The sequence below is a fragment of the Neopelma chrysocephalum genome, unplaced genomic scaffold (assembly GCF_003984885.1).
Source record: "Neopelma chrysocephalum unplaced genomic scaffold, ASM398488v2 Primary Assembly neopelma1_24, whole genome shotgun sequence".
Lineage (NCBI taxonomy): Eukaryota > Metazoa > Chordata > Aves > Passeriformes > Pipridae > Neopelma > Neopelma chrysocephalum.
In genome coordinates this window covers 26,732,169-26,758,969 of record NW_020897693.1, presented here as the reverse complement: position 1 = coordinate 26,758,969, position 26,801 = coordinate 26,732,169, and the positions used below count along the sequence as shown (strand labels likewise).

Sequence of the window (26,801 nt, the reverse complement as noted above, 5' to 3'; positions counted from 1 at the left end):
TTGTAATACTGATACTTCTCTGAATTTACATAGAGACGTCAAGCATTTCTGCTGTATACCTACAGAGCACTTCTTGCAAGGAAAAAGATCTGTAACATTGATCAAGATAACTGATTCGTGATGTAACAATTAGGTCATGTTACATTTGATGCCACACAACAGATACGTTTCTGCTCAAAATAGGCAAATCCAAACCCATAATCACAACTAACCAACCTAGACCAGAAGAGTCGATTTAAAAGAAAATTCAGTATTTTTCAACATACATCAATATGACAAGGTCTTTAACTGATATTCTGTTTAGAATACAAAGTTTCTTTATTAATTGAGACTCTCCAGGCAACAGTGGTACAAGATAAAATAAAAAGAATGACATAGAATTCGCTATTGCCTGAAGCACCTCAATTAACTTCCTACAAAATTTCCAACTACACACTTAAAGAGAGCATTTTATGACTTTAATGACAATATTCTACATTTCTGATGTGGATAAATTAGTTTAAAGACAACATATTTCAACAAGACTAGAGATTATTATGTCCTAGCTACCCAGAAAATAAATTGTTCCTGTACTTCCCTAGCATTTGCCAGTTCTGCTCGTGACTCGTTTGTGATGGCAGCTCCCTTTTTTCTTCACTTTCTGTCTATCTTCCCACTATACAGTTACCAGATACCATACTTAATCGCTTAACATAGGTTGAACAGTCAGTGTATGTTAACATCCTTTAACATTCTCTCCTACCAACTGGGAAACAACTCACTTGCTTTTCAAGTCTCGCTTCAAATTCAATTTATGCTCCAGTCCAATATAAAAGTACTCAGCTCACTCTCTCACCTCACCACTGGCTACCTGAGTTTCTCCCACTGCCTTTCACAGAAATAAGTCTAGGTGGAACCTCTGAGGAACTAATCAGAAAATTGGTCAAAGCTAAAAGGAAGGGAAAAAGCAGGAAAAATACGTGCATCAGGGTCAATCCCAACCCAGATCAGTTCCCCAATTGAGTTCACAGATGCTGGGTTAGAATAATGAAGGAACACACACAAAGATAAAAACAGATGAGCAAACATATAATAGCACGTTTTTGGCAGCTGGAATGGTTTATGCCAGTTTAAAGCATTTCTAGAACTACAGCGTTACTTTTGGTTGATGATATCCTCTCCCATCTTTTAACATTTGTGCTACTAAATTGACACAATCCCTTTGTTTACCACCAGGACATCTGTATTCTCTCTTTCAAATTGTGTAAACCTTTCTTGTACTGATGTTCATCTTTTTATAAGCTTTTCTTTCCCTATGAGGAAAAATACATTTAATACATCTTCACAATACTTTCTTTTTCTTTACGTTTTTAAGTTTTCTATATTGCCTCCAATATGCAAAACTACAAAAACACATAAAGGAACTTAATTCAGGCACAGTTGTGTCTTCAGTTTCTAATATATATAAAAAAAATCTCCTGTAAGAAATGTGATTTTCATACCTGTGTTTTCAGCAGGTCTTAAATTGGCTAGAGCAACAATCTGATGCCCAGCAGCAACACACTGCATCATATTATAACAGCTGTCCTTCCCACCACTGTAAGAAAAAGAAAAAAAGTTTCATTCCCTTATAACTTTTGCCTAATGGCTTAAAAATTACCATAATCAGAGTTGGTTATAAAGTTTTGAAATATGAAAAGAGTTGTAAAATATTAGTGATAGGAAAAGAATGATTTCACCATAAAATTACTATATATGTATAGGGCCTAAATACAGTATCCATAAAGCACATAACCAGTCCTGTATCTTATTAATCTGAGAGGTTCCATGAAGAACAGCCACTGACACTGGAATTCCTTCAAACAAAGACTGTCTTCTACTCCAGAGACAAATTACTTTGTACTCATTACCAGATAACTTGGATCAGAAAACCAAAATCTGTTCCAGAGTTGTCAGCATTAGCAATCTTCTTAAATTAGGTCTGTCATGTAGATATAGTGCCTAGGGACACAGTTTAGTGGTGGACCTGGTAGTGATAGGTTAATGCTTGGACTCCATGATCTTAGAGATCTTTTCTAAACCTTGCTGATTCTATGTTAAAAATAACATTTCACCTTTGTGGGATACTTAACCTAAACTTTCAACATTTTAAATGTCCTTCCCATTCTCTAAAACTTTAATTATTACAGGCAGCAGTTTCAGTTGACACTGCATTGAATATACACATTTTTTACCTCATTTAACTGCAAATAAAAATTACTGCTAGTAAGAAAAAAATATAAACCCAAACATAACTATATCTTCTCTGAGGCTAACACACGATAATCCAACACAGAGAATACAATTAATTTTGACATTCCTTCAAGATCTACTGGAACCTTTTCCCCTATCAGTGAGGAAAGAATCTTGCTCTTCTGATGTAACTGAAAAAGTCCTTCTCATGGATTTTAATCACTAGCAAAAGAACTATTACAATCAATCAATAAAACTAAGAGTACTCTAGAATACACACTGCTTAAAAGATCCAGGTTTAGACTCACGGCATTCAAACTACAACTGCAGGTGGAGATTCTGCGCAGCTTCTTTAAATGCCATGGCACAAAAACCAGGGCAGGAACGGGAACAGAGATCTACACAAGCTCTGTAAAACTGCATCTTTTCTTAGAATCACCAAGATATGCACAGGAGAACAGATAGTACAAGCAGCTCTTCCTACAGTAGACCGTTGGTTTCCTTGTGACCACACTATTACTATTTCTACCTGAAAGGAGGTTGTAGCAAGGCAGGGGTTAGCCTCTTCTCTCAGGCAGCTAGAGACAGGACAAGAAGAAATGGCCTCAAGCTGCACCAGGGGAGATTCAGGTTGGACATCAGGAAGAATTTCTTCACGGAAAGGGCTGTCAAGCATTGGAATGGACTCCATTCCAATGCTACCATCCCTGGAGGTGTTAAAGAAATGACTGGATGTGGCACTTAGTGCTATGGTCTGATTGACAAGGTGGTGATTGGTCAAACGTTGGATGTCTTGGAGGTCTTTTCCAACCTAAATAATTCTGTGACTCTGCAACAAACTTCTTCAGAATTTTAAACGTAAAGTTCCCCTCTTTAGCTCTTTATGCAAGAGCTTGAAAATGCCTTCCAGGAATGCAACCATAGAGCTGTTCCCCTTGATTCCTGCTTCTATCCATGCTAAAATTCTGTATGCTGTAGTTCATTTGCTCTGTAAATCCAAAGTAGAAATAGTATAAATAACAGGGCATTTTTTCATACCTAATGGATTTTCATAAAGTAGTTGCCTCTATTTCAGTGCTACAAAAGTAAATATAAATATGATAAATAGATTCCTAATTTGAGGCTCCATCTCTTGCTTAACATTCTTCTCATGCATATCTACAATTTTCTTCTAACCTATATATGGCAAAAAAAATTTAAAAAAATCATACATTCATTAATTCTGAAAACTGTGCTTGATAGCTTGAAAACATGGATAGTATTCACTTCATAATATGAAATTTCAGGCTTAGCAGAATCATAATGAGACAAAGGCTCTTTTCTTGCTGAATGACTTTATGCTAAAAAATAAGTCTCCCACTAGTTCTGATTTCAGTGACAAACACCACTTCAGAAAAAAGAATTATATAACAGTAGATAATTGCCTATGCTGTTTACAGCATTTCAATATTTAAAAATTAAAAGGTCACTGGAGTAAATCTGTTAATCTTTCCAATTGATATATATATATAAAGAGACATTTAAGATGAGATTGCATTTGTATTTCCCCCACTAGACCACCAACTACTTGGTGGAAATTTTTGCTCACTGGATCACATGCTACTATACTGTTATTTAATTTCTATATTGCTTATCCCTAAAAACTAACAGTACCAAGAAACAAAACAAAACCATGCCTACCTACAAGGCCTTCCAAACTAGCTGTAAAACACATTATGTTTAAGATCAGTGAAGCCAAAACAGTCCATGCTGTGGGAGAAAGGTGGACTCAGCACAGTCCACATAAGAGAGATGAAGGCATATACTGAGGTAGGTCAGGAACTCCTCTCAGTTCTCATCACAGAAGAAAATCACAAGGCCTTTTTGCAGAAAACTCCTCAGTGGGACCAAAGTCAGGGTTCTTTTGGACACGGTTGCGAGCATGTTAACAGGCAAGCTTACAAACAAACAAAATACCAGATTAAAAAAAAAACATAGTAACAATAAAGATATGAGCCTGTAAAAGACTTCTGAGCAAAATTCCTTTCTAAAGGTAAGTGTAAGCATTTACAGTTAAAAAAATTCTAGAAGAATTAAAGAGTTGAAAAACATTGTATTTCAGGTTGAAGACTGACTTTAAAATGCCTATGATTTAGCACAAAACACAATACAGGGTTTACCCCATAAATACCATCTTAAAGCAAGACTATCAACTTTAAGTGCGGCCAGCATTTTAGAAGGAATAGAAACAGGTTAAAGCAGTTTTATATATAATCCTGACCTTCTCAAAAAGCAAGAAGCACTTTTCAAATACTTTTTTTCCCCTCTAATCTTTGAGGCTAGCTCTGTTACAAAAAATTCAGACACTTTGACGTTTCTTTAAAACTCTTCTTAAAACTATTACTGAAACTAAATCCATCCTAGTAAAACAGCCCATTAAAATAGCAATTGTGTTAAAAACCTGTTTTTAGGATTTTATTCCATCCTGCCTTTTAACACATTCCTCTGCTTAGAGAAAATCAATGTAAGTAAACCTGGAAGACAAAGTCTTATCTATAAAACACGAAAAATCACCAAAGTTGATATTTTCTTACTCTGTATTTAAGCAAATCTTGCAAAACATAGATAACATTTCCTGTATTTTCTCCTCTTTGGATGATGTTTGGAATGATTTGCAATTGTTGTGGCCAAGCCCCAATGTCAACAAGGTTTGATTTTAGACAATGCCTGAAAGAATGTAATACCTTAAAGGCTTAAGTAAACAGCTACTGCACCCAAAAATACACTGCTCACATCTGCACAATTCTTTTCCATTTAGTTTTTCTAGATTGTTCTTTTTAAACTAAGTATTACTTCTTCAAGAAAAGAACACGCCTGTCCTTGAAACAATATATTAATGTTTCTAAATATAAATATTTACAGTGTAAGAACTGCAGAAACTAACTAAAAGCAGCGGGGGCGAGGGGACGATTGGGACGGCAAACACAGCAGCCCGACAAATAGGGCTGTGTCCAGTTCCAACTATATAAACGACTGAGCTTCATCTTTTACAAAATTAAATCTCTCTGAAAAGAAATACTCGAAAAAACTAGCGTTAAGATAATGAACTGCAAATGAGCAGAACCCCCTCTACAAGGGCAGGACACGCGGCCGAGCCCTGCGCCCCCAGGGACGCCGCCTCCGATCCGCAAAGCGCTACCCGCGGCTCCGGCTCCCGCCGCGCTGCCGGCGGGATAACCCGTGACACTGGGAGAGCGGCGAACAGGCGATCGGGGAAAATAATTGTGGGTGGTGGTTTGGGGGCTTTTGGTTAGTTGGTTGTGGGGTTTTTGGGTTTTTGATTTTTGGTGGGTTTTTTTGCTGGTTCCTTTTTTTTTTTTTAACAGACACCAGGTTCTGAAGCGTCTCGGGAACACGGGGAGACCAGAAAAGAAACTGTGAGATCCTCACCCTGAGGGCAGAGCCGGCAGGCGGCCGGGCGACAGTCGCCAGGGCAGGGGAAGGGGGGCGGCAGGAAACGCATGGGCGGGAGGGGCCGGACGAGAAGGTTTCCAAGACGGCGCTGGGTGGAGCGCGACCCCCGGGCGGGCACGGCTTCTCCCCGCGGCCTCCCTCCGCCTGCGAGTCGTGCCCCGCTCGCTCACATGGGCGCTCCCTCAGCGCGTTACCTGATCAAAGCCACTACTCTCATCTTGGTCACAGGCCGGGGGCGGTAACACTGACAGGGAGGTGCGCGACAGCCGAGAAGCGCAGCAGGGAAGGAGCCCGGTCGCCGTAGCTACCCTGGGCCGCGGACGCCGCCGGCTCCTCCGATGCTACCGCTTGGCCGCCTCACTAGGCGGACCCTCCTCCCGGGCAGGCCGGCAGACTGCCTGCGCAGGCGGGAGGCTCGGCGAGCCACCGGCTCCCCACGCCCGGCGGTGCGTGTTGCCGCCGCCGCAAGGCTGCGCCACGGCCGGGACGGCGGAGCCCGGGCGTGGCCCGGTGGCGGGAGGGAGGAGGGCGCGGCGGCGGAGGCAGAACGCGGGGCACCTATGGCGGGCAGGGCGGCTGCGCCGGCAGGCCCAGGCCGGCCGTGTGAGAGCATTGCCCGGCGCTCCTGCCACCTCCTCCGTGCCCGCCTGTTGCCTTCTGGCCTTCAGCGAAGAGCCACGGACCTGCTGCAAGCGACTGTTGTGTAGGGAACGGGGTCGACCGAGCGAGGCCGCCCCCTCCCTCGGGGTGACCGCTGGGGACGCTTCGGGACGCAGTCGCAGCCCCACTGCACCGCGTCCCGGGGCTGGGAGGCCGGCAGAGCCCGCTCTGAGGGCGGGAGTTGCCGCGGGGCTTCAGAAGTCGCCGCGGACCGGTTGTAATCGCCGCTGCGAGCAGGGAGGGACAGCAGAGCAGAGCTGGCTGCCCCCCTAAGGGTTCTCTGCTCGCCGGCGAGCACAGAATGTCCACCCGCACCCTTGGGTTCAGCTTCTGCATATCGAAAATCTGAGCTTGTCATCTGATCCCTGTTTTGGGCCAATGTTTTGAGCAATCCCGCCATGAGGCAGGCCAACAGGCAGCACTGCAGGTTTGTAGGCTGTGCCCAATCTCGGCTCCAGACACAAGTCTATTTCTCCCATGTCACAGAAGAAACCTGTGAGTTAGTTCCGCCCATGAAACTGTACTACTAAGCTAACTTCAGGAATCCTATACCACCAGATAAAGCCATTGCTGGTGTATTGTGGCAGTGTTTTGAGAAGCAGTCTGAGGGCCCACCACTGTCCGGGCTTTGATTCAAAGGGCCTATGAGACTAAAGTGGGGGCAGGAAGTCACTGGCGTGCTGCTGGTTGGTCACTCTCGGTGGAGCCTGGTGTGCAGGGTCAGCGGGGACAAGTGCAGTGCCTCAGGGGTGAGCCTCGGTACCAGCCTGTAAACTGGGAGTGACCAGGAACGCCGATTTATGGTTCCTTTTGAGTTTGGTTGCAGCAACCACTGCAGATCACAAAAGGCTTTGTTTCTCAAGCCTGGGACAAATGCTTTATGCACTGTGAGTGCTAAGTTATCAGTTCCCTGTAACATGATATTATACAATGCTGTATAACAATCTGTACCGCTCAGGGTTTACTCAAGTTCCTTGCACACAAATTGTTTATGAAGGTCCCAGCAAGAGAAAATATGGAAGAAAATATTCTAGGAAAAAACATTTTGTTATAGCGATAAATGTACCAAAATAAATGCCTAGTGAGACAAATATATAAGTTTTTTTATGCACAGCTCATGAAACAGCTTGAAAGACCACTTTTTTTTGAGATGATTTTAGTCAGCACATGATTTGTACAGTAAAACACTGTAAAATAGGAGTGGATAATTATGGGCAGATATGAACGTGATGATGCCTTCCTAAATACACTTTGAAAAGTTAAAAAGTGACAATCAATATAAAAATTATTTGATAAGTAGTTTGAAAAAGGTAGTAAACACTACATGGATTTTTCTGCATTGGAATAATCGCAAAACACACATGTTTAAAAGAAAATAAATCCTTGGTTCATGCTTTGACCATCACAGGCCAACAGTTATGAGAGAGAATATTTGACTTTCCTTAGAATTACTTACAGGACAATTGAATTTCCTGCTAGTTAATTGGTGATGACATAATGTGTAATTCATCGAAAGTTTTTTTGCTCTTCAAGACGTTTTAGGTGATCTAAAAGGGTAACTTGGATGTGAATTTCTGATGAAAGGGCAGGGATTTTGGTAGGGATTGGGGCTTCTCTTTTTGGCTCAGAAAGGTAATGGAGACGTGTTCTGAATTAAAAGGGAGATTTTAGCAGAGATTACCAAATTGAATGAAGCAATACTGCATAGTATATGAACTAGTAGAAAATAACCACACCTCTGAGGAACTGTAAAAAAAGACAGACCAAAGGTATTTCATTTATTGACCAAAAAAAAAAAGAAAAAAAAAGAAGGTGGTAATTTTGTCATACATCACCTCTATATTTTCTGTGTTTGAATTAAATATGTTTATTATTATCACAAGAAAGAATAATTCGGCTAGTAGTTGTGAATACTTAAAAGATACTAATTTACAATATTTAGCAATGATACATGGAAAGTCTAAAAATCATGTACATAAGTTATTCTGATGCTTTATAAAATGGAGAGGCCATATAATCTGTAACTTTAATCAGACAGCTTTAGAACAAATACTTAAAGACTTGTAAATATCTCTTCTAAGTAGCGTTGTTAGAAGATCTGGAAAAGAGTAATTCTGAAGTCCCACTTTTTTGCAAAGGTCTGTTATTACTAATCTATTCTGATACAATGTTGCTGTTTTTTTAGCAGATGGTTCTATTGCATTCAGTTTTACAGCTTCCAAAAAAATCAAATTTCCACTTACAAGTCAGACTTGTTTGAAGTAGAAGTTACATATGTCACTCTAGGACCAAAGTCTGCTTTGTGTGCTAGTGAGATTGGAATTTTTGCTTCCATTTGATGAAGACATCAGTGGTTATTTGCACAAATAAAAAAGTGAGATTTGGCTCCCAGAATTTGCGAAATGTATCAAAATCGAATTAATAAAGTTGGGGTTTCAAAACAGATTTTCCCCAAAAAGATGCTGTTTTCAGATTATTTGGAATATATTCTGTGAGAAAATCTGCTTGCTCTCATTCACCTGATGGAATAGCTCTGTTGTAGTGTCACTGCTCTTGAAAAGTTCTGCCATACGACGGTGGACAAAAGGCAGTGCATCATCTCTCAAGCTGCTTGCCCCAAGACATTCTGCTCTACTGCCGCAGCAGCTGAAACAATAAAATCCACCAAAGCTGCCTTTCATCTCGGAGGACTACTGGCTAGTTTGTACAGAATGCCAGCAATGGCTCAGTGTTTCTTTTTCACCCTTTTCTGCCTAGAGAGTTGAAAATAATGTTAATGAATTAATATAACTGGAGGAACCTGTCAGAGGATTAAAAAACGCAATGCAGTATCCCTAATGATCTGGAATAGTTAATTAAGTCCTCTTATAAATGAGTTCCAAAAATAACTTACTTTCAGTAAGTTATTCTGAGAAACAGTCATTTTAGCATACCTGAGCTGCAGTGCCTCTTAGAAAAGGGCCAATTATCTGGTGATTGGCACTTAAAGGTGAACTAATGAAGTTCTTAATTAAAAGATTTCCTATTATAATCACCAGTAAGTAATAGAATACTGCATATATAAAGCAGGTGTAATATTAGAAGAATATTTCCATTTTGAAAAAAAAGGTTTTGAAAATCATCTCCTCCTTTGCTCACCATGGCTTGTCCAAAATGGGAATGTCAGGGTTTTCACGGGTGTAGCTGGCAGTGTGCCACTATTGCCTCTCATTAGAGTGTCCTGCTCTGACTCTCCTGCAGTCGGAGGTGTTTTCCTCATCTAACAGGTGGCAGAATTTTTGCTGCTCTTAATACCCAAAACTGTTTATGTAATACAGAAAAAATGGTTTGAGATTTTATAAGAGAATATATCGGACTTTTTCACTAAGAAACTGGCTGCAGAGTTCCTTTAGCTGCCTGTCATTGACAACTTTCCTGAATTTTCACTTACTTCACAGTAAACATGGTATTATCAATTCTTCCACAAGATAAACTTGAATTAAATTTTGGGAAAAATACTCTGGTTTGGCAGCTTGAGATGTATTGACATACTACCAGAATCTGAATGAAAGAAATTTCTCAGGCAGCGTATCTCCCCATTCAGAGGTAGAAGGACTCAAGGTCCTTCTGTCAACATTTCTACAGCTCAACAGATGTAAAGAGCATTGCTTGAATGCTGCATAACCATGCTAACAGTGCACCAGGCCCAGAATAAAACAGCCTGTTAAGATTAGTTTGAGCACGTTGTCACACTGATCATCTCTTTTTAGACAGAAATAGGTATACATATACTTCTGGTTGATCTCCAACCATTCACACAGATATTCATAATGGTGATCACCCTGGTGATCAGTGCTGTATGTGAGGAATGACGTACTGGGCCTGTGGGCTCCTTGTTCTTAAGTGCTCCATATAAACACTACTAAATATATATACAGCTAATCCTATAGTTCTTAGTTCTAGTAAGACAAGACTTGTCATTTTCATAGGTGATTTGACTTGTTTTCGAGGAACTATGAAATTGCACAACTTTACTTTGTCCTTTATATAGAATTTTTGAAGACTGTCAGACCTGTGCTTATGAACTACTATGACAGAAATAGAATTTAGCCTAAGGTAGCTTTATATAGGTTCTTGACTGTAATTGTCCTTATATGATGCCAGATTTTCTAAGCTTTTGTTGAACTTAATTTTCGCTAACCAATCTACTAATCTTCAGAGAGTCAAAAGTATAAAATTAGCCTTATACCATCATGCCTCTGTCCAAATGACCAATGTTTCCATTCCATCAGACGCTAGTGCAAGCTAAAATTCATATTTACTGGCAGCTGAACAGTTTTTCACTCGACTAGATGAGTTTTCAGTGTTTGAAATTTTTACTATATCGGTAAAAACACTAATTTTAATTACCACCAAGAGAAACTGTCAAGTGTGACTGGCAAAATCATTCATTTATGTTTTTTCTGTTCAGCTTAATCCATTGGATTTAAATGTATTTTTCTCTATATGAAGTCTGTAAGTACTTCCAAGGGAAAAAAAAATGTCTCCAGATCACCAGAAAGCCTGTAGTACCAAAGGAGGTTTTGTTCTACGTATATCTATTTTGATTGCAATTAAAAAGTTAAGTGGGGATATTGTATTTACAGGTTTAAATCACTTCTATATTTTCCTGTCTTTTTCTCGCTTAAAAAATAGATATTTTTAGAAAAAAACATTTCAGATTTTTAAATTTGTGTAAGTTTTAAATACAAAACAAATGCGAGAGCTATTCTAACGTTACATTGAAACAAATGTAGATCAGAGATGAGTTTATTGTAAAGAAGTACATGTACAAGATTCAAAACCAGGTCCCTGTTATCTAATATGACATGTTTCCTGTGAAGCTATATTAACTGTATGTTAAAGACTATGATCTCCTAATTAACCATTCTAGGGAGGAAGAAAGAGATCTTTTAGGCTCAATAATCCTTGTAATATGTTCATCATCCAACAAATTTGAATCTAAAACTATAGACTTTAATTTATCGGGAGTTAGCCATCTATATGATGGCTGCAAAACACCCAGGAAAAATGTGGTCATGGATAATAACCCATGATAACAGAGAGAAATTAGCTATCTAGTTAATGAGGTTAAGCTACAGTATCCTCTTCATCATCATGAGCTAAACCACTGGGATCTTGTATGCAGAAGTGGCTGGGATATTTTTACAGAGTCTCAGAAATTTAGATAAACAGCCTTCAGTGAAAAGAGTCAGAAAAATGAACTATTGGAATGAAAATCTAAAATGGAACTATAGTCTTTTATTGTAGTGGTATATAATTTGAGATCATTCCTCACTTACTAAATGGTTCTGTGGTTCATCATTGATTAAGAACATTTGAGTAGGTTAAAACTGGTGAAGTTTCAGGGGAATAAGCAAACAGCAAGTTTTTTGGCCCATTTCTTTCACTGCAAAAATCTTCCCATACCATAAAATATTTATAACAGAGCTTTAAGTAATAAAAGTAATAAAAAGGATTATTTTTTTCCATTCCATGGTTCCTATTCTGTTCAGTTTTGCCGGTAGAAATAATATTAATAACTTTAACAATCAAACCAGTATTTAACTGTGTCACGTTTAATACTCTTCATCTCAGAGAGTTGGATTTTTCAAGAAAGAATTAATCTAGTAAGTATGAAGCTGTTTTGACCTAATTAGCAAAATAGCGAGCTTAATTATGAGTGATTCCAAGAAAGCGTTTTATTGCTGAAAAGAAAAGCAACAAATCAGTTGTAACTTTCAGTGTCCCATTGAACTTTATGACATCATTTGTGTAAACCACTGACATAATCTGGCTCTGATTTTGAGTCCTCAAGGAAGGGTGGTTGTGACAGTGCCCTTTGAAATAACATTGAAGCTTCGGCTCCCATGTCAATATCATGCTCTAATCAGTGCAGTCTTTATTGTTGCAGGGTCTTCCACCTTATAATTGACCCTGACATATGCTATTCACTCTACCCCTTGGCTTCAGACATATAATTTCTGTCATGGTCAATTATTAGGTGATAGAGCCAGCAACCACAGGGACCATTGCTTAAAATCATCCTACACAGTAAGCCCTGAAGTGACCAAATTCAAATCTAACTGGAGGGGAAGAAGGGATCTAGTCTTTGGTAAAACTAATATTCTTTTCACTTCTATATAGAAAAATGTCAATTTCCATCATCCTGTATATTACTGAGACAAATGGTGACAGTGCTATTTCTGAAACAGGTTAAGAAAAAGTACAAAAACCTTTACCAAACTCAGCATACTCTGAAATGAGGAAATTGTCTGTATGAGCATACAGTATGCATAAAAATTAGATTACACTACATTTGAAAGGCAGATGAGAGTTTAAGAGTGACAAGTGGGCAAGTGCTAAAAATAAGGGCATGTTACTTCCTTTCCAACACTGCTTTGTCTGTATGCTTTCTTTGATGTTGTTTAAGCCTTGAAGTAAAGAAATACTTTTCAAGAGTCTGAAAGATACTTCTGATTACCATATTGATAAGAATCGGTTTTGAACAAAAAGGTCTCTTCTTCTTGTCCCATAGGTTCTGTAGTGCCTGAGAAATTGGGCAAAGGCAAAAACCAGGACACCTGCTCTCTGGTTTTCATTTAAGCATTATGATTTTCAAAAACATACGGTTTTGCAGTCGTTGTACTATTGCAGTAACATTAAAAAATCGTTACAACTTCAGGAATAAGAGCTGATATGAGCAAAAGTTTACCACCCATCTGCGGAGATTGAAAAGGAGGGTTGTGAACCAGTGGTTCATTTCGGAGATTCTCTGTCCGTAGTCAACTATGCCACTAACCCATAGGAATAGCCTTCCCTGGTTTTTGCTGTGTGAACATTAATTTCAATTTGCTAGTTGCCATTGTCCGGTTTGGGTTGCTTATTTTTGTTTGGGGTTTTTTTGGTTGCTTGGGTTGTGGGGTTTTTTAAAAGTATTGAAGGGAATTTAAATAATCTATACTCTTTTCAAGTCACAAATTATTATCTACAGGAATCTTCCATTGGTTTGTTTCACTGTTGATGATTTACTTAATTCTCTTATGTGAAGGAACACAGCTCAGAAATAATCCTTAGAAGACCTTTGCAAATCTGCTGTTTTACAGGTAATGCGAGACACAATATTCTGAAAAATGTAATTTGGTGATGTCTTTATTGCATATCTTAGCCTGAATAGACAAAGCTCTAATTAACATTTCTGCAATTATCTAAGTATTTTATAATCCCATCTGTCATAATGATGTATACATAGCATAGCAATCCCAATAAATACCAAGCACACACAATGCAAGTGCTTTTAATTTAAACCCTAACACTGATTAATGATGGAGTATTCTGAAGCTCTTGTACATATTCTGTATTTCAATTGTATGGTTGTCATAAGGTTTAAACACCTTCCTTCTGAAGTACACAGTCCTGCATATATTTGAGAGCTCTTAGTCCAGCAACTGCTGTTACTGTGTACAATATCGAAATAAGTAAACTTTGGAAATTACTGATTTAGCTACATATGAGGGACTTTACCAGATTGTGTAACCCAGCTCAGGTTTGGAAGACAAAAAACTTACATTGACTGAATGTACTAATGGATGCAAATAGTAAATTTCCACACTTTCAGAATAAAAAAGTTCTGTTCCTAATATGAATTCTTTTATCTAACCTGCACGTATCACATGACATCCTAAACATTAAATTCAGCTTTCAGCAGTCTGCAGTCTGTGAAGCAAGGAGAATAACTCCTGGCTGATTTAATAGTTTAAAGCATGATTGAATATACTAACAGGGCTCTGTGAAATACTCATGTCAATATATATAATGTATTTTTAAAATATTTCATCTCTATACAGGTCTCATCCTCTAAATAAGTGGAGCATCTCTATTGAGCTTAAGAAGCAGAGGCAATAGAGCCCAGAAATACTGAGACAGCACCAGTGGTCTGAATCTTAATATTTTATTTTCTGGTAAATAACTTGTTGATTGTTGCTCAATCATTCCTGCTTCTTCAGCTGCTCTTTGTTTCAGTCTTTCTCTCTGTAAAGTGACGTAGATATACCTTGCAGAGTATTTTGAGATTTATGGGGTTTTAAAACTGTGTAAGTTACAAAAGATCACTATAATAAGTATTTTAAAAAGAGTCTTTTCATAAACCTTTTAACTTAATGGTTCTAAAGATAATTCTTATCATTTAGATAATGGCAATTAAGGTAAATACTTTGTGTCTAAGGAATGAGATAATTTATAATCTTAAAAATTTATAAGATTGGTTTATTTTTAATGTTTATATGCACATTCATCTGGGGAAGTATTCAGGGACATCACAAGCAGTGTTTAAATCTCACCACGGCAACTGATTTTTCTGTGCTCTATCAGTAACATATTTGCAAAACTGCCAGATGGGGATAGAAACTGCAGTGAGAAAATAATGGTGAGGTTTGTAGTACAGGGAAAAAGGATCAGACTTACATACATGATTTTAACAACATATTATGAGTAAGTTTAAACATTTGACAAACTTCTTAAATATCAGCTTGTCATTGATCTGTCTGCAAGGATGACAAAAGAAAAAGGTGAAAAATGTCATATAGATAAAGCTGACACAAATCCTAATGAAACACAATTAATAAGAAATATAAAAATGGTAAATATTTGGATGATAAATCTTGTGGCAAGATGGAAGTCAGAAGGTTACTATAAGTTTGCATTAAAGATTTCTAATAGGTATATCCAGTCTCTCTTTCTTCCATTATGGATAAGATTGGTTAAAATACAGTTTTAAAAAATTTGATTCTCCCAGGCTCTTAAGTATACAACAGCATTAAAAACAGTTAAAGACAGAAAACTTGCAAAACCTCAGTGCATTTTTTAACCCATTTTCAGGCAGCATTAGATCAACAGCAGAAATAATTGCTGTCAGTTTGCACTTTTTGACCAATAATTCTCTGTATTTTCTGTAAGGAACTTGAGTGATGCAAATGACCTTATTTTTACAACATGCTTTTATTAAATAGTTTATTATTTTGGCAGACTAATAAAGATTTTGGTATTTGCTTTTATTTGCAATAATATTACCACAACATAAAAAAGGATTTTATGTTCTTTTTGAGGAACAAGGAGGATAAAAGTGTTGATGGATAGTGCAACTAAGGCATCAGCAATGAGCTGGAAATGAGACACATAAATATGAAAGCAGAGCTAAGAAAATAGAACTGCACCCTTGGCCTTTCTTAAAAGAATACACACATGCTATGGTTCATTCATACAGTTAGAGAAACTCCTTTTGTTTTCAGTGAGTCAGTGAAAATATGCAAAGACTAAAATATTACTAAGATTCTCAGCTGTTTGTCATATTTCAGTAGTTAATGTAGTTGGGAAATGTTTCTAAACATTTAGAGAAATAACTGTTGATAGCGATGCTAACTTTTTAGAAGATGTGTGCTTTCTTTGATGTATAAATTCGTCCTTCTTTCTGACTATGTCTTAGACAAAGGTGGTGAAACAATATCAGTTTTCAGTTCCCCTTTTTTGCCCCTCAAAGAGACCTAAGTCTTCAAAGATCAAAGAGTTGAGACCTCATAGACAGATTAGGCTATCACACACAGATTTTAAAACCAAAATCATCAGTTCTCTAATAAAAAAGAAAAAACAAACCAAAGCCTAGGTAGCACATAATAGCATTTGTCTTATTTTGTATTGGATGGGGAGTTTCATTTCAGATTGAAAAAATTGTGTATTCTTTCTGCAATAATCTGAGATCCTTGACAATGGGTGGTGTTAGATGCAAAGGGCAGTATGTAAGAGTTGCTCAACATATTTTATAATCTGAACCTCAATTTCTTAGCTAAGGAACATATTGATTCAAGCAAATAATTGGATATGCCTTAGAAATATTGATATTTGCTTCATTGAGGGTACTTAAGATCTGAATTTTACTTATAGCCACCCCTCAAAAAGACAGTCAAAGCAGAAAAATACAAACAGAACAAATACTACATGAAAAGAAAGGTAAACAGGCAAGCAAAACTTCCCCTCACTGGAAATTTGTTTGTTCCATTTACCTTTTCTAAAAGGCAGCCAGTAAATAGGAATCATGAAGTATGTTTCGTAGAAGAATAAATCTAACAATTAATTATATGTCAAGGCTTAAGAATCAAAAAACTGCTTATGCCCATTGCCAGTCATTCACTCCCTGTCAGTAGTAGTTCACATCTTTCCTGGGATGGCATCCAACCACAGTGGCATCTAAAATATAGCAGGCTATATTGTTACAGTTGGAGGTGAAATCGAAAGTTGCACCAAACAGAAGTGACAAATTCACATTGCTCAGTGTTGCCTAGCAATAAGAGATGAGTTTATTATGAACACTTGACTCTATACCCATCGCAAAGAGGCTTTGTATTCACACCAAAATGCCACTAATCTTACAGGCAAAAGGGGCAAAAATAGGGTAGGCAGAAGGAGGAAACAGTCATAGTAGTTCTAAGTATGTTCTGTGTTTCAAGATTTCTCTCTGTCTCATGGGAACTTGCTCAGGAGGGAAAGGCAGAGCCTGCCTCTAGCTGAACTCTTGAAATTGGCCAGGTAGCTAGTTAGCAACCTTAATCATCCTTTTGAATGCCCCCAGGAGTGCTGTTTCGTTAGTAGTATGATAGTAGTTCAGACACTTCAAATACATGAAGTCTTTACTGAATATTCTCGAGAACTGCGCAGTAGTTGTTTTCATTGTGCAGAGCTTTCCATTTGCTGCAGCTTTGTTTTCTTTTTTTTCTCCCTTTTTTTTTTTAAATGGAAAAGGACAAGTCATCAGGTAGCTTTTCATTTATATGGAAGAACCTTTACTTCTGTCTTGGACATTAGACCATATCTCTCAAAGTATTAATTGCCTAACTGTTCAGATAGATGGGTTTTTCAAGAAACCTTTAGGTATCCTTGAAGACCTTAGTGGCTACCCACCCACATATTTAGGCACATAATCCATTTTAAAAATCCATGCAATAGCTCTTATTAAAAAAATTATTCCAATAACTGATCTGTTTCTGTGTTTTTATGCCATCTGCATTTTTGACAACTGATTTTTTTTGACAGCATGGTCCATTGTGCCCAAGTTCACATCAGTTTTTTTTTCTCTCTTTTTTTTTTAACATCATGTGATTACATATATAGTAAGAAAATGGGTTATATCACGCATTTTGCTTTACTGGTTTTTTTAACTGAAAAAAATTTGTAAAAGAAGTATTTCTATTGTAAGGCTGCATTTATAGTATAAAAAGAATAAATTCATTAAATGGTATGTAAGTATATTGAGGTTACAAAACAGTTGTGATTTTAAGAAGCTTTAGAAACAAATACAAAAACTAAGGATGACGTTTAGATATTATATGGTTTAGGTATAATAGTGTGAAGTATAGATAAAAATTGCTCTGTTTTATGAAATGTTTAATTAAAAAGGCTAATGCAGAATTATCTCCTTAGCTTACATGTTCACCTAGACAAATTAACTGAACCTGTGAAAATTTGAGAGTATAATTTTTTTATTTTTTGTGCAAAATGCAGCTATTGTCTCAAATTGTCACTTACGCAGTAAGCTTTGCAGGTACAAAACCAAGCTACATACATTTTACAAATGTTTTTGTAAAACCTTTAGTAACTTTGGTCCTTTCTTTATTTCAGATTCAACGTGTTACAAACAAACATATTCCACCTGTTACAGCAATCTGGCATATTACTTTCTTGATACGTGATGATACAATACCTCTCAGGTTTGCTGAGTAGCAAAGAGAAATGTAAGCAAATGAAAAGGTTTTCCACTTTCACAGTTTTTTTCTGCTTGGGGTTCTGTTTGTCTGAGAACTGTATGAATAGAAGCCATATTTTATAGTATTTCTTTAACCTCTGCCATCTGGTGTAGGTTAGTTTTTCCACTGCCAACATATCCTGGAGGCCCCAGTACCAAAATGTTTAATTTCTAAGTAAACATTTGGACTTTATAAATCCAGTTAAAAAAAATAGAGCATTATTTTTTTAAACTGTATGTTACATTTGCCACTAGTGATGACATTAATAAACACAGAGACAGGTATGTGGGTTTAAAGGCTTCTGGCCATGACTTTTTCCATAGCAGACCTCCAGAGATGTCAGGTCACCTGACAGCTTTAATCACCGAGTCATGCTCAGTTATCAGGAAGGAACTTGAATATTACCTACTGACCTAAAGTCTGAAGTTGAGTAGAGGGATTTGCATCACCATAGTCAAAACCTTCCAAATCAAGCATGACTTCAGGCAAATAATACTCCTCTATGCCAAAGCCAGAGCTTTAACTTCTCTATTTTTTTTAAATATGAACCCAAGTTATTTCACTGCAACAAGAGAGGATTGTTGCTACAAAAGAACTTGGGCAAGTCACTAACCACTTAGAAAACCCAAGCAACTTCTCTAGCAACTTCCTTACGTCTGAGGAAGAAAAAAGCCACAAAAATTGTGTGTCAGAATTCTACTACCAACAGGAGAAAGTTCTTTCTAAGCTTACAAAAGTATACTGTTTCGTTTTGTACTAGCCAGCAAATCATCAAATTTCAGTTTGAAAAAATGAAGTAGTGTTGATTGTCCTAAGTTGATCTTTAGTCAGAATGAAAACCTGAAAAAAACTTGCTTCTGCTGAGCATGAAAAGGCAGACAGGGTTCACCTTAATCAATATTTTTCAGAGGCAGACAGTCACCAGGGAAAAGACACATAGATAATAAGGATGCACAGATTATAAAGGAAAACATTAAAGCTGTGTATAAGCAAGATCTGAAGGGTAAATAAAATGAAAATAACTACTATCTTGTCACTTAATTCAGATTTAGGAAAAGTTCTGAAAAAAAATATAGGAACTTTCACTTCTTTACATGTCCACATGGTTAAATTTTTGTATGTTTTTGTTTTTCCCTAAATTTTAAAATCTCAAGGATAGCTTGGTTTGCCACCCTCTCCTGAAGCATTTCCTGTTCCTGAGGAGTATTCAGAAACATGTTTTTGGCATTAAATGAAATTTTAGTGAAAATTCAGAAAAGGTCTTTACTTCTTACTATTTATTCAGTTTCAAATTAAACGTCTAAAAAACAAACAGTGAATAATCTAATTAATACGTGGTTCCTTTCTGAGCACTGAGACACAGTGCAAAAGTTATGCCCATTTAATTGAATTAATTTAGAATTTTACTAGTTTAATCAGTGCAATCTGGTAATGAAGATTCATTAGTATCTTAGAAGTATTTGTTGAATTTAAATGATAACTCTCTTGGGGATAATTCTTCTTGCTGAACAGCATGAATGAAGAGATGACCTATCACCTTTCAGCCAATCTGGGATGTGAAATTCTATGTTACTTTGCAAGACCACTAATTGCATTTATTCTATTATGCTTAGTTATAAACAACAGCATCTGGGGAGTGAACATTCTCTCTGCCACAGGGGTAGTGGCTTCTGCCTGGATGGACAACTGGTTAAATTGCCTCAATATGAGTCATCAGAACAGATAAATCAGTGCCCACGCTGTGGTCTGTTTAGTCGTCAGTGAAACTTATTTGATTTAATTTAGTAATTTTCTAATTCTAGCTTACTTTGAGACCATTCACAGTTTTTCACTCTGCTTCTTAAATCTTCTTGCATTGGAATGAGAGTTTAGACATGCCCTGAAAGATTTACCTCAGTATTTTTTTGTAGCCATTGATTAGCCCCGTGAACCTATGCTTGGACTGGTGTTGTGCCTGAGCTTACCCTGTCCTGTCAGCACCTCTTACCAGTCAGCTCATTCTCTGATTCACTTCTGATTTTCAGTGAACTCCAGTCTCTATGTTCTGTGTCTGGCTAGGCATTTTAAGACTGGATTTAGCCTTAAGAACCCAGACACATGCTACCAGTCCATCTTTTAATCTGCCCTCTTCTGCCACAGCCTTTCCTGTAAATATTTTGTCAATGTAAGTGAATTTTTCAAAGGACTCATGATCACAAGATTCCTGCAGATTTTGTGAAGCTAAACACCTATATGAGAAGGAAAAAAGTCAGAGCTCCAGCAAGGAAAAGACTAGATTTGGTAGTTATATATTTGACCATCCACTAAGTATGGAGCTCAGAGCCTGCCACAACACTGTGTTGCTGTTTTCCATATCAGTAGTAAAAGTATATAGGAAGAATCTGGAAGTAATTTTCATGAATTTTTATCTTTTGTCATTTCTGTCTTAAAGCTGGGCACTAAATTGGTCCTAACTCAAAATCTTCCGCAGAAGAGATGGGAAGGGAGGAACCTCAGAGTAAATTCCAGCACATAGACTGGACTCATAGACCCAACTCCTTCTGAGGGACAGATTCTAGGCTCTGACTTTCTTCTGTGTATTTCCTACGTAACAGCAGCCTTCTCTGTTTTTCACTAACATAAATCCTATCCAGATTTGTCTCCAGCCAGTCTGCTTGCCAAGTGTGGGCTAAGGGTTTCACTTGGCAGCCCCTTGACACGTTAGGTACTTTGTGATGCTGTTGTGAGGCCTTGACATGATTGTACTGTAATCAGTCCAATAAGAATGAAACTCTTAGATTTAAACTCTCTATAGAAGTAAATTTACTTACAGATGCAAAGTGGTATTGAAGTCTGTGGATTTTTATCAGGAGTAAATTGGTTGCATGATTTAGATTGTTATGTTTGCTGAGTACCTAAATTCTCACCCAATAATTACTGGCTGTTTATAAATGTGATATGCGTGTAAGGGACATATGATCACAGCACATATACGTTGCCATTTTTATTAGGTGACATACATGGAGAAAAAGAAGAGCTACCATAAATATCATACATAACACATATCTGTTTAGTAACAATGAATAATAAACAGTCTCTGGAACTTGGCAGAAGTTTAATTCAAAACCCATCACAGACTTTACATGGTTTTGTTAATTGTGTAATAAGTAGTCAAATAAGTCTTCAGAAATTGAAAATGCATTCTTCTATAATACACATTTTTAAACAGGTTTCTTGGCATGCATTTTGTTTGTACTGTGCTTGAAGTTGTTTATGGCATTAGTGGTTTGTGTGTTTGTGCATGTTTGCATTCTGTCTGTTTATGAAGTATTTCACTGGTACCCTTACACAGCATGTGGTCGTTTGAAGATTATTTTTGATAGCATGTGTAGTCATGCATTTTCGTGAAAGGCTTTAAAGTAAACACTGCTTATCTGAAATTATGTAAAGCCGCACTTGCAGGTTGTACTTGTCTTCACAGAACTTAGATACAAAAAGTACCTGCGCCATTTAAAGATGAAAGTGTGAGTTGGTGACAGTTTGTCAAACAATCATGGCAATCCAGTATATTTGAGTTTCATATACATAGGCTAATTCTATTAATAACTGGAACATTAGTGTATTTTCTTATCATAGATGTCCAAAATAATTAACAGATGACTCATTATATTATAATAATACCATGTGTGTAACTAATTTTTGAAATGAACTATGGAAGCAAAAACAAACTCTAACAAGGATAATTTAAATCACTTTAGTCTCTAATTGACAGCTAAGTATAGGCAATACTTTCAGGACCCCCAGACAGGGCTGTGAAATTAATCTGTGAATTACTCTGGGCTTAGAGTGTTAGTTGATACTATTCATGGTGTTTTGAAAGTATGAGTTGTTCAGCATGTGTCTAATGACATTACAGGAACATTATTTGCAGAAAATGTAGATGCTGAGCAGCTCTAGACACTTACAGGCTTCAGTTCAGTAAGGATTTTGTGAACATTACAGAATAAAATATTGTTGCTTTATTTAGATGCCTAACTGTGATTTTAAGAGCATAATTCTTCCCATGAATCTTGTCCTACACTTCAGGAAACCCTTCTCCTGCAGAAATTATTGAGAACATGCATGAAACTGAAAGGAAACAGAGCTGACCAATAATAAATTCTTATGAAAATTCCGCTTGTAAGTACTATTTCATTACTATTTTTACTAAAGATCTTCACGGATAGGAAACTCTACGTATCAGCTCTGATTTTCTTGAGAATATTTTCATACAAGTATACCTCTTTCCTTCCTACCAGCATAATATCAGACCATTTTCTAACGCTTCTTTTACATCGCTCAAGTGCGCACTTATGAGAGCTTAAAAAGCATTTCATTAAGTTTATCTGTCTTTGAATGTGAGAATAAATTTAATGAATATCATTGAATAGCATTTATGTTGTGCACATTTTTTTTATCTAGTTTCTGAATATAAAATGTTGTACAGCTGTATCATTTATAACACCATGCTGTGCTGCACAACACTAGTTGCTATTTATATAGTGCTGTAACATACAGTGAAACCTCTGCTTAAGAGTAATTATTTAAGGGACTTTAAGTGACTTAGAAAGAAGATAGCTAAAGGTGGAATTCAGACCCTCTAGCTACTCTTCCTCCTTGTAACATTCCATACCTATGTTATTCTTGAGAAGTTTAAGTTCAATCCACAGAAAATTACATTTCTATCCCTCAAGACATAGGAGCCATTCATACAGAAACGAGAAACAAAATGTGTACAGAAATAAACTTTACATCTTATGACAGTAGCAGCAGGTTCATGGTGTCAGGAAGAAAAAAAATGATGAAAGGAAGCCAAACCTGACAAACTGAATCATGGCTCATTTTAGTGTTGTTGAACTTCATTTTACTAACAAAGCAGTGAGTTAAAAAAAGGAAAAAGTATGAAAAATCCTTTTTATCACCATAATATACTAGTTTTAAAATAAATGTGTATGTGCTATATAATTCATAGATCTTGGCAACTATATAGGTATTCTTAATTATTTTAAATTGGGACCAGATAAGAGTATTTTAGTAAAAGACAAAGGACTAGATTTGCTAATAATTTGCATGGTAGTATGTTTCCATACAAAATCATTGTAAAAATCCAAATAACTCCCATATAAGGAGTAGTAAATTTCTACAAATTAATTTGCAATATTTTATGAAATGTAGACTATGTATTTGATATTATATAGAGAGATTATACATAGCATATGGGGATGCACACATTTGTATATATACATATACATATGTGTGCGCACGCGTGTGTGTCTTTTTCCATATCTTATCTATGCATAGATTCCATCTTCCAGTTCTTGTTTTTGTGTAAATCAGGAGTGATTTTGATAAAGTCAATGTTTAAAATGTTATAAGAGGTTATCGTCAAGTCCTTTATATATAGTAAACACATATTAACATTTAAGAGATGAGCCAAGACAATACTTAACTACTCATTTTGGACTGTGTCCAAATACTGACTCACATGCCAGCTATTCACCAGTATAGTATTTAGATAATATTCTTTAGCTGACATGGGTTTATGTTGCAAAGAAAAACCTATGTAATTTGGATGTTCTTGAAAATAGAACTTAACTTTTACATTATTTAAGTGTTTTAAGCATTTTAGCCTTGATATCTTCCAATTTATGCATTCAATGTAGTGAGAGTACTGCTGGAACAAGCAATTTAACTTCCAGGAAAATTTAGCATAACTTTTGGGACTTAGAGCATGTAAGAAGTCAGGCACTGTTCAAGTAAGCATGATATTCGCAACCCCCTAGAAAGCATTTTTAAACCCTGAGAAAGTATTTTTGATTTTGCAAACAATATTACAATTATTGTCTAAAATTTTGCTTTTAATATATGTAAACATCCCAAGGGATTGAAAATATGTTACACTTCGTTATACATATTGGCTTCAGACATCGTTATCCACTAAAAGTCACTTCAATTCCAGGTGTGACTATTTGCTATGTAAGAAGTCAAGCAGCTAGTTAATTACCCACTTAAAAAATAAAATTCTATCCTTAAGACAAAAGGAGAAGGACACTTTTCATTATATTTCCAATGAACTAGAACTTTTACTTCAAATGATATTCCAAAAACTTGCTTTTTGTCTTGGAACTGGATCAGAGTTTTCCTAGCCTTGATACAATTGACATCCTTTCTCCAAATCGAAATATGCCAGCCATAGTACTTTTTCAGTAATACAGTTATCATGCAGAAAATCTTTGATAAGGCCACATTATGCAACATTTGTGCTATAGAGATCCATGAACCTGCAAGGTTATGTGACTGTGAGTAACCCCTTCTGCCATTTGATGTTACAAAGACTTCAAAAACTTGACTGTGAGATCGACTTCTTTTCCCCCAAAGGCTCAACATTCTTTTTGTGCTACATTTTTCAGAAGAACTCTTTGTTTGAAGAAGCTGGGCAGGGTAAAGCTGGCAGACTGGAACACTGCCCTGATGTGTTGTGACAGACATGTAATCTGCCATTTGACCACTGGTTCACACATCAGTGTTAATGTGAATGTGACACCTCTCACCATACTGTTAATCATGTATTACTCTTCTGTCTAAAATGTGGAGATGTAGAGTAGACTTTTATTCTTTTCAGAAGACTGTGCAAAAAAATCTACTGAAATGAAAATTTACAGCCATAAAGGCAAACTGATTGACAGCTGCAAATCATAGTCACAGCAACATTGATATATACATATTTATAGATCCCTAGATTTCAAAACTAAAAAAGATCATTAGAACAGTCTGCTTAATCTAACGCATTCCCACTCCAAACATGCAAGGAGTCAAACATGTAGTCCCATATCAAGTGTGAGGAAACCTAGAAGATGGCCTTCTGTAGTCCAGAAATGAGATCAATTCAGCTTCTTTTCCTCACTAACACTTTTTCGTCTCTTGGGTTTTGTTTCTTTTTCTCCTGGTGTTTCATCACCAAAGTGCCCAGGAGTTCATCTGCTTTCATTCAACTGAAATGCATGTACCAGATGGTGCAAGTAGCCCAGTATATTTCAATCCTGTATCCGTGTCAAAAAACAGGCAGACTGCTGCAGTTCTTGGTTGCTGCACCTCATGGTATCAAAGGCTGGCTAAGAAGAGTGACACTGCTTGACAATGAATAAGATTTTTCAGGTCTGGCAGGGAAGTTGCTTTGGAAGCTAAAATCCTGCTTCTACTCTGTAGGAGTTGCTTTTCATGATTAATTAATTGTGTTTACGCTAATCTACGAAGGATATAAAGAAATATAAAAACAGAGCTACAGAAATGTGTCTAGTTAGGATACTTTATATTAACTTTATAGTAACCATTTCATCACCTATATTTTAACCATATTACCTACTTGCTTGTTAGAATTGTAATAGAAACTGATCTAAAATAGAAAGTTCTATATTGTACTTTTCAACACACTTTTACAGGAGAACCACTGCAATCTGTGTTTGCTGTATGAACAGCCTTGACTACTGATCACTTTAAGTCAATGAAGTTTGAAAGTATCTTGAGGGCTAGGCAGTGCGGTGAAGGTCACTGACTGCTTTCATCTTATGACAGCTGCTTGGAATTTGACCTCAAGACTTTCAAAATATCTCTGTAGCAAAGCCTTACACTTGCAAGAGCCATAGCTCTAGAAAAATGATGATATGAGCTATCAAAGAGTGGAGGGTTGTCTTGGGAAACAGAAACTGGATAGTTGCAAGCTGTTTGCAGCAGGAGTTGACATTTTCTGTGTTGGTTTTCTGACTCCTGAGTGCTGTAACAATAGCACAGAGTACAAGAAGAGTTATACCTTCCGATTCATTCTTCTAACATGTTACTAATCCCACAAATAACAGAAGATTCACATGTGATACATTTGGACAGCAATGTAGTGCTTTCTCGCCATGTCCACTGTCACATCTGCAAGAGTATGTGTCTCTTTGAGACCAAGGCAAAGTATTCCTATGCCTGTTTGGGTTACCTGTGCATTTTTTGTCTTCTCATTGTTTACAAGCTAGAATATGAGAATTTTAAAACCTGCTGGAGAATTCTGGTTTGACTGATTTTTGTGGTCTGTGGGATAATTTATAAGTGGCCCTGGAAGGGACAGCACTCTTTTACCTGTTTAACCTCCCTATCAAACACTAAAGCTTTTCTCTGTATTTTTTATTTTATTGAAAATTCTTCATTGTTCTGAATCCCCAAACAATTTTTTTTTGTCTGAAGAGACAGACACCTTATTTGGAAAGCTATCTTCCTTCCTGAACAAAGAATTTCAGAACAGAAAAGAGTACCATAGAAAAGTTCATATAGCTGAAAGAGCTGTCTTGCTAGAAATTATAGAGTTAGCTGCATGTTCATTTTGCATAGGTGCAAGTTTACCACATATATAGATATCCTTGTTGACAAATATATGCATATTCATTTATATATTCAGAAGCTCTAGTTTGCCTACAGTCATGATAAAGCTGATTGTTCTCATTTGCATTGTAGTTACAAGAGTATAATTTTAAACATAGGTCATACTGAAAAGTATTGTTTGTTTAGCTAAAGGCATGTAATAGGTCAGGTAAGAATCATCAAACAGACCGTGGCAGCAATTTATATTTAATGGAAAGGTGTGAAAAATAAGTCAGGAGAGAAATGTTATTT

At 36.9% G+C, this 26,801-nt stretch overlaps 1 protein-coding gene and 1 long non-coding RNA gene across 7 annotated transcripts in view; one reads left to right on the top strand and one right to left on the bottom strand.

The window, feature by feature from the left end:
* The window catches only part of DPH6 (diphthamine biosynthesis 6), a 206,509-nt gene extending 199,965 nt beyond the window's left edge, over window positions 1-6,544 (bottom strand). For 2 of the 6 annotated variants that reach the window (XM_027709095.1, XM_027709132.1), the window contains exons 1-2: window positions 5,859-6,155; window positions 1,482-1,576 (exon numbers count right to left, since the gene is read on the bottom strand). In XM_027709095.1, coding sequence (XP_027564896.1) covers window positions 1,482-1,576; window positions 5,859-5,881 — 118 coding nt within the window. In that variant the 5' untranslated portion in view covers window positions 5,882-6,155. Of the gene's footprint in view, window positions 1-1,481; window positions 1,577-3,249; window positions 3,303-5,858; window positions 6,156-6,347 lie in introns of those variants that run through there. The other 4 variants (XM_027709122.1, XM_027709087.1, XM_027709103.1 and 1 more) reach the window with 4 other exon arrangements.
* Window positions 6,545-6,768: 224 nt separating this feature from the next.
* The window catches only part of LOC113981643, a 33,688-nt gene continuing 13,655 nt past the window's right edge, over window positions 6,769-26,801 (top strand). Inside the window, exons 1-3 of the long non-coding RNA XR_003538478.1 lie at window positions 6,769-13,448; window positions 18,010-18,122; window positions 22,200-22,292. This is a non-coding gene — a long non-coding RNA (uncharacterized LOC113981643). The remainder of the gene's footprint in view (window positions 13,449-18,009; window positions 18,123-22,199; window positions 22,293-26,801) is intronic.